Below are 8,771 nucleotides of genomic sequence, written 5' to 3' on the forward strand. Positions count from 1 at the left end.
TGTGGGGCTAAAGAACATTCACAGCAGGAGGGAGAGAAAGAGAGGAAGGCAAATTTGGGCTCTTTTTAAAAATATAAAGATATATATATAAATATGCGTTATGATTCGACAGCAAGTCCGCTACTGTTTCAAAGAGCATACGCTTCTCGTTTGTTCCCTCCGCTGCTCCATCGGCCCGGGCGCCCAGCTCTGCTTTCATATGGGCTTATACAGCAGCGTAGTGACATATTTCTTCTTGTAACGGTGGGTAGCGCTGAGCACCATGACCCCGTCCTAGGAGAGAGTTGTGAAGAGAGGGAGATCAGAAGACGGAGCCGTCTAAACACAGGCAGACAGCAACGACTTAAGCCGCCGCCTTACCTTGATGGAAAGGGCATAGAGGTGATTCAGCATGACGTGATTTGGCTCAGGAAGCAGGGCAGGATCGCACTAAAGAGGGCGACAAAGAAGAGTAGTTCAGGACACGGATGAGGAACCCTTTTCCAGCTCAAGGGCCACGTTCCCTCTCGAGGAGCCTGCCAGGGGCCACATGGCTGTTGCAGGTGGCACCAAAGTCAAGTGAGTGGAGCATCGCTGCATTCCAGCAATACACATGGGGCAGGTTTCTGCACCACTGTTGTCTCCACCCAAGTCAGAGGCACTGTCGCAGTTCACAGACACATTCCAGCCAGGCATAGGCTTCTGAGGAAAGGGCAGAGGGGGGTCAGTGAAGGTGTGGTTTGGGGGGAGATGTGCAATTTAAAGAGAGGGTGTGGCTAAGGGAGACTCCTAAGGGCCAGGTACACAGCCCCAGAGGTTTGCATTTGACCCCCAAGCACTCTACCCGATTTAGAAGAGTCTGGATTTGATATCCCGCTTTATCACTACCCGAAGGAGTCTCAAAGCGGCTAACATTCTCCTTTTCCTTCCTCCCCCACAACAAACAAACACACTGAGGTGAGTGGGGCTGAGAGACTTCAGAGAAGTGTGACTGGCCCAAGGTCACCCAGCAGCTGCATGTGGAGGAGCGGGGACGTGAACCCGGTTCACCAGATTACGAGACTACAGCTCTTAACCACTACACCGCACTGGCTCTCTTTAGGACTAAAAGGTAAAAGGACCCCTGACCATTAGGTCCAGTTGCGGACGACTCTGGGGTTGCGGCGCTCATCTCGCTCTATAGGTCGAGGGAGCCGGCATTTGCCCGCAGACAGCTTCCGGGTCATGTGGCCAGCATGACTAAGCCGCTTCTGGCAAACCAGAGCACCACATGGAAACGTCATTTACCTTCCCACTGGAGTGGTATACCTATTTATCTACTTGCACTTGACATGCTTTCAAACTTTTAGGTTGGCAGGAGCTGGGACCGAACAACGGGAGCTCACCCCGTCATGGGGATTCAAACTGCCGACCTTCTGATCGGCAAGCCCTAGGCTCTGTGCTTTAGACCACAGTGCCACCCGCATCCCGATTTAGGACTAGGGCTGGGCAGTATCTGGTTTTCAGCATCGTGATATATCGCCAGCAAAGCATTGTGATATACCAATATATCACAATATCTGAAATAAGGATTGGCGCTATGTAGAGGCAATGGCTGCCTTCACGGTCTTCCCCGCATCGTGATTTTTGCCAGCACCTGCTCTTATGCTTCACCTGCCCCCAGCACGAGGCAGTGGAGCAGAGTTAATGCGCTGCAGGAATAAAGAGAAACATTGGCTGGTTCCATGGTTTTCCCCACATTGTGATTTGTGCATAGCACACACACACACATTGTGATTTGCGATATATTGCCAGGTCAAAAATTATGAAACCGATATCCCAATATGGACTTCAAACCACTTTTGAACAATATGTCGCCTAGCCCTATTTAGAACTTTGAATGCAAAATCAGGAAAACCACTAGGGGCCACCAGAGGACCCTTGTACATCTACCAAATACATTTTTTTTTGGTAGCATGAAACTTTCCATTCCTGTGGAAGCTTCTGAAATGCAAACCCAAGCATGACCAGTTTATTAAGAAAACAGGATGCAAGGTGGGGCAAGGCTTATTATTAATAATAATAATTATATTTGTATACCATCTCCTTTCCATGTATAAATCTGAGGGCAGTTCACAGCATAAAAATACAAGATAAAAACACATAATAAGAAAAAAAGAAACCAATAACCCTCCCCGCCAGGTTAAGTCAAACAATTCAGAGTTTCAGTCTCACTGCGCCACCTCTGTTTTCACACCAGCTTACACAGTGAATTTGATTTGGGGGGAAAGCAGGGGCTTCTATCTTCACGTTTCTCTACTCACCGAAATCCCAGTGTCTTTGTTTAGGATAACCTGCAGGAGGTGCGGAGGAAGAATAGGGGGGGACTTGAAGCGCTCTTCAGGCTTACAGATGTAGGGTTCCTGGTGGTAGGGTCCGGGGGGTGAACTCGACAGCTCTGCTCAGGGAGGAGAGGGGAGGTTCCTGTGGTTAACCTTGGTCTCTTTGGGGGAAAGCACTTCTAAACAATTTCCCATTTCAGCCGTGGTCTTGAATCCCCAAAGGTTTCCTTACTTGATTTCTACACTTTACCACTGAATGCCATTTATTCAGCAAACTTTACTGCCTGTTTGCCCATTTGAGCGAGATCCTTTTGGCACTCTCTGCAATGCCTTTTTCAACAACAAAAATCATTATCATTGTTGAATTTATTGCCCATCCTTCACCACCAGGTCCCAGGGAGGGCTACGACAATTTAAAACTTGGTATTAAAAACAGTTAAAAGGTTTAGAATGTAACTGATCAACATCTGTATAGCTAGATCATTTCTTCTAGCTCATCCATGGGATGTTCCAAGACAGCAGAACAACATTTGGGCGAATAATATATTATGCCTTTAATTCTGAATGCTGCTGCTGTTCTTACCACCCTGGACAATTTGGTACCCTCAGGAAACTTCGCAACCTCACTGCTCACATCTAACGCCAGGCCAAGTTTAAAAAGCACAGGCCCCAATACCAATTCCAGTGAGGAGGACACTTTTTACACCTCTCCACTGTGAGATATGTCCATTTATTCCTATCTGGTGCTTTCCGTTCTTTGATCCATAAGGGATCTTATCTCACGATTGCCAAGCTTACTCGGGAGTCCTTGATGAAGAACTGTTCGAGACTCTTAAGTGCACAATGTCTGCTCGATCACCACTTTCCGTGTGGTTACTGACACTCTCAATAATGTGCCGGGAGGAACAAAGTCCTCCAGGATTAACTGTGCCCATCCCCACTGCCATGAAACAAATAGTGTTCAATGATGTCACTTCTGCAAAATTGTTCAATGATGTTACTTCTGCAAAATGCACAGCTAGACACTAAACCCTGGACCAAGGCAACACAGCACCCCCAACCATGGAGAAGCACAACACCAGGATACCTACCAGATACATCTGAGGACTTTTGGGAGTCCACCATTAAAGCATCAAATACTTCAAAGTCTGTTTTCTTCACCTGGATGACGTTGTTGACTGTCCCCAGCTGGCTGGTTACTACAGGCTAGGAAGAAAACCAAGGGGCAGCTTGTAAATCACTTTGGGGTGCCTTGTGGGAAGAGATTGGAGGGGAAGGAGAAGGAACAGAATATAGACCAGCAAAGCTCTACTTTGCATCTCCAAAATAGGCTCCACCCCATAGCTTTTGGGAACCTCCAGATTGTTAGACTCCAGCTCCCATCAGCCCCGGTCAGAGTGGCCAATGGTCAGGGATGATGTCAGCAACACCTGGAGGGGTGCAGGCTCCCCATCCATGACCAAATCTCAGGCCTTCCCATGGGAAGGATGTAGGAAGATTTTTTAAAAAAGGAGAAGTCTTCGGCTGAGTGTCTGACCAACGGCAGGTGCCCCACTGGTTCATTACAGAAAGAAGTCAGTTGTCAAAATTGATTTGCGCAAGGATATACGTGACTTTATGCTGCTACGTCAAGTGATGGCCTACATATGTAAAAGGGCCACCACCTTTGATGTGAACTATCATCCCTAAAACAACACGCATTCCAGTGCACCTGGCATTTCGCATGTTCATCTGCCAGCCACCAATCACGGAGAAATTAAAGAAGGCGGAGGCATGGATGCATGAACCAGCCCTTCATGATGGCCAAGTAAGACGATTGAAAAAGGCAATATTACCTCTGCAGGATCATGTGTCCATTGACCATCCACATAAAACTTGTATTGGTGTTCGCCTTCTGGGAGATCGAGAATTGCTACAAAGTTATTGTGGCTATAAATGAGAGAGGGAGGGGATTAAAAAGAGAAAGAGAGAGGGGGGGATACAATTAATCCTTTACCGTAGAAAGTGAGTCAGCTAAATAATAATTAAAAGGTCTGAATCTGAAGAGTGGTCCAATCAGAAGGACAATTTTTGCCTCTTCCCATTCTGCAGACAACCCACCCCAATATACTGGAATGAAACACACAGTACTATCCTGCCCACCAAAAGCAAAACCCCAACAGCTCTTTGTGAGTGCGATTGTAGGCTGCTCTTGCTTAGAGGCTGGGGATTTGCAGCGATGTTTTGTTGCAAGACTGGCTCTCCATGCCTATAAAGGTGAGCCGCTCTTGAAAATGAGCATTGGCTTCACCACCAGTATTTGATAACAGCAGGGCACCAAGCTCAGCCCACATTTCCTGCTCTTGTAGGAAACTGCAGTAAGGATAGACACTGTAAATACCCTTTAAAACATACTGGGCATCCTCACCAAGACAGCAAACAAAGGTAGCCCAGACCAAGCCACAAAGATGCTCACCTTCGCGTCAGTGGAAGCTTGCTCCAGTTGTTAAAAGAGCCAGACAGAAAGACCTCTTTGCCTCCTCCGGTCCAGCGAAAAACAGTTGGCCGAGCTTGTGTAGGAGCCTTATCATTCACCTCAACGTCATGCTGCCAGGCCAGGAATTCTTCTTTTTCCTTGCCAAGCTGCGTAGGACAGGGAGGGAGGAAGATGTGGTGTAATGGCCAAGTCTTGGTAAAAATTCAGTTCCTCAATCTGTTTTAGGTTAAGTGGCTAAGGGGTGGGTCATTTAGGGTCCACTTGCATAGCTGGATTTCTCCTTCCTCTCCCTTCTCCAGGCACTCCCAAAATCTTATCCACAGGATCCCACAATCTTCTGAAGCAGACCTTTGCTCCATTGGGCCTACATACCATTATCTGACCGCCTCCTAGCAGAGGGTGAAGGAGGTGGAAACATTCAAATGACTCAGTGTTTGCCTAGGTCTGACTTGGAGGGGACCCACTGAAATTAACAGATCCAAGTTAGATATGTCTATTGCTTTCAGTGGGTCTGTTCTGAGTGGTACTAACGCTTGATGTAACCCAATGGCCAATTCCCCCTCTCTAAAAAGAGAAACAACCAACTGGCTGCTGGAGCTTCTGCAAGAGTAAACTGGTGCCTGTCTCACATCCTGAAAAATGGCAGCATGAACCCTTTTACTCGGCTTTCCCAGTGAATGAGGGCGAATGCCTGAGGTCACATACCTTTATTTCCTCGGCGTGGAACATGTCGGCGTCTTCAGGGCTGTCCATCAAGATCTTCGGCCGGTCTCCATCCTTTGTTCCTCCGCTATCTCTCCGAGGTGTCTTGTGGCTCCCTTGACGCTCCACACCGGCCCGCTCACTGCTCGTGTTCCCCATTGCTCTTCAGATGCCAAAGAGAAAGACTGCCACAAATCTCTGCAACAAATCAGGCGCCGGAGAAACCAGAGGCTGTTCAGTCGGCATAAACAAACAGCCCAGCTCACAATCTAATAAGCAATGGGCAGGAGAATGACAAGCTGGTAGTGAAAATGAGCCAGCGTGGTTTACTGCTGGCTTTTGACTGCAGAGATCTGGTTTGAAAGCCCTGCTGAGCTACAAAGTCCACTACTGTATATGTGTTGTTTGATTGGTTTACTGTCTCTTGTTTGTTTGTTCCTGTCTTGAAGCCAATGATGCCATTTGGGTGGGAATGAACACCAGGCACACAAGGCTTGTGTCCTGTAGAGAGAGAAGCTTAGAACCTGTGTGGTGTCACAATTAAAGTGCCTGAGAGACCTGGGTTCAAATCCCCACTCAGCCAGGAAGTTCAATAGTTGACCTTGATTCACTCCCCATCCCTCCCAGCCTAAACTACTTCACAGGGCTACTGAAAGGCGAGAATGGGGAAGGGAGCAAAAAGGCCCTTGGCTAATTGGTGGAAGGATGGAATAAAAAATAAAAATGGAATGAGGCGAAAGCATAGAAGGTCCCTGGAAGCATCTCCAGCTGAAAGGAGCAACATTTGCCATGAAGATCACTAGATGACCTTGGGTCACATTCTCAACCTAATCTCCCTCACAAGGTTGTTGTGAAGATAAAATAGAATCTGCAACCTGTGCTCCTCAGAAGGCCAAGCAAGACAAATATATTCTTTTAACTGTCATCTGCCCCAGCTGCAACAAAACATGTCTCTCCCTTATCAATCTCTACTGCCACAACAGGCACTGTAACATTCCAATAGTTTGACTTCACCCACAAAGGCACACTCCTCCATTGTCTCCCGAGACAGACAGATGCCAGCAAAATATTCAGCCTTTTCTCTAAGAAGCTAAAGATAGCATAATGGTTCTCCCATCTCTTGTGAGATAGGTGAGCCTGAGTGTGTATGACTAGACCAAGATCACACAACAATCTATATCTTCCAAATGAGGAAAACACTTCACCTGGGTCCCAACAAAGTGCGCTCTACTAAATAAAGCTATTAAGCTTTAAACATGCACAACTCAAAAAAGACCCGGGAACCTGAACATTTGGAAGATTCAGGACAGACAAACAGGAAGTCCTTCTTCACACAGCATCTAATTCATCTGCGAAATTAGCTGCCACAGGATGTAGTGACAGTCACAAACTTGGACAGCTTTAAAAGAGAATTCAACAAATTCATGGGGGATAAGGCTTCTACTCTAGATGGCTGCTAGCCTCTACTGTCAGAGGCAGTAAACACCTCTGCATGCCTGCTGCTGTGAATCGCAGGTGGGCAGAGTGCTAGTGTACTCGGGCCCTACTTGAAAGCTTCCCTTTGGGCCAGTGTGAGAACAGGATGCTGGAACCAGGCGAGTCCCTTTCACCTGATCCAGCAAGGCTCTCTCACCTGCTGTGAGTTGTGTTCAAGCTGTGACTTGTCCTTCAGGACCCTCCCTCCCCAGTAACATATGCAACCCCTAAGTACCACCAGTCAAGAGGACATCCAGCAGAAGATGCATAGAATCATAGAACTGAAAGGGACCACAAGGGTCATCTAATCCAACCGCCTGCAACGCAGGAATCTTCTGCCCAATGTGTGGGGCTCGAACCCATGCCTTAGCATCTGGTTGACTTCTCTGAGAACAGGATGCTGTCGGCTTGACCCAGTATGGCTCTTACGTTTTTATACCACAAAAGGACTGGCTCAAGTTGTGAATGACTCACCCTTTGACACCCCCCACCCACCCACCTCCCGCCCCTAATATTTGCAACTATTTAAATATCCCCACTTATAAAAAGGATATCCAGCAGGAAAGGAAAGGAAAGACCCCTCTATGCCAAAGACTCCAGAGAGCCACTGTTGGTGGAACTATAAAACACTGGGCTAAAGGGACGAATAATCTGATCCGGTTCGAGGCAGTTCCTAATATAGCTAACATATAAATTCAAATCTAACATATAAATTCAAATAGTGATGTATGGAAGTGAGAGCTGGACCATAAAGAAGGCTGATCACCGAAAAATTGATGCTTTTGAGTTATGGTGCTGGAGGAGACTCTTGAGAGTCCCATGGACTGCAAGAAGATCAAACCTCTCCATTCTGAAGGAAATCAGGACAAATCCTGAAGCTGAGACTCCAATATTTTGGCCACCTCATGAGAAGAGAAGACTCCCTGGAAAAGACCCTGAAGTTGGGAAAGATGGAGGGCACAAGGAGAAGGGGACGACAGAGGATGAGATGGTTGGACAGTGTTCTCGAAGCTACCAGCATGAGTCTGACCAAACTGCGGGAGGCAGTGGAAGACAGGAGTGTCCATGGGGTCACGAAGAGTCGGACATGACTGAACGACTAAATAACAACATAAATTCAAAGTCTGGCAGGCAAGTGGCACCGGATGTGCGCGAAGAACCTTCCTTTCACCTCTAGCGCTGCGCAGGGAAATGGGCTTTTCAAAAGGCTCGCTTGGTGACCTTGGGCCAGTCCCCTCCTCTCAGCCTGGACCTTCCTCGCATTAAATAGCAACACTCGCGTGCTAAACAGCAGGCAAAGAATTATCCTCTGCACATGCTCAGGAGCTCGGTGCTCTCCTGCCCGGTGGGGGAGGTTCCGGGGCTCAAGCAGCCTCTTTGTGCCGCGGACCGAGGAGGGACTCGCCGCAGCGCCCGCCCGCTTCCCTTTCACTCACCTGCAAGCGGCTCCGCGACTCTCTTCTCGGGGTCCCCGGGCAACAGCCGTTCTCGCCACTTCCGGTTTCTCCCCGGCCGCCTGAGAAACAACTTCCGGTCTCGGGGAGATCCTGGCGGCGCAGCTGAACTCTAATTCTTACTGCGCATGCGGGTGCGCGAAGCAGGCAGGAGGCGGGGCGGGGCGGGAGCTTGCCGGAATTTAAAGGGGCCGCGTCGCCTTTTTGCCTTCTGCTCCGGCGGCGAGAGTTCTAGGAAGCGTTACGCGCCCGCAAGTCTCATCGTCTAGTTTGTTCCCAGCCCCGCGCCGCCCAACAGACTCCTGGAAATGGATGAGGATTCTAAGTGGTTAGAGGGAAGGAAACTGCACTCCGTACATGCTC

The 8,771-nt window shown here is 48.4% G+C and overlaps 1 protein-coding gene across 2 annotated transcripts; it reads right to left on the reverse strand.

The window, feature by feature from the left end:
• Nucleotides 1-60: 60 nt before the first annotated feature.
• PRKAB1 (protein kinase AMP-activated non-catalytic subunit beta 1) lies at nt 61-8,520 on the reverse strand. 2 transcript variants are annotated; one of them, XM_081892547.1, is made up of 8 exons: nt 8,391-8,520; nt 5,482-5,676; nt 4,756-4,922; nt 4,136-4,229; nt 3,392-3,506; nt 2,283-2,416; nt 361-429; nt 61-273 (listed from the first exon to the last, which is right to left on the reverse strand). In XM_081892547.1, the coding sequence occupies exons 2-8, from the start codon at nt 5,635-5,637 to the stop codon at nt 196-198; spliced, it is 813 nt and encodes a 270-aa protein (XP_081748673.1). In that variant the 5' UTR covers nt 5,638-5,676; nt 8,391-8,520; the 3' UTR covers nt 61-195. The 2 variants fall into 2 exon arrangements, with proteins under 2 accessions (XP_081748673.1, XP_081748674.1); XM_081892548.1 differs by lacking the exon at nt 8,391-8,520 and having other exon boundaries at nt 5,482-5,844.
• Nucleotides 8,521-8,771: the final 251 nt, after the last annotated feature.

The sequence above is a fragment of the Podarcis melisellensis genome (assembly GCF_964234715.1).
Source record: "Podarcis melisellensis genome assembly, chromosome: 16".
Lineage (NCBI taxonomy): Eukaryota > Metazoa > Chordata > Lepidosauria > Squamata > Lacertidae > Podarcis > Podarcis melisellensis.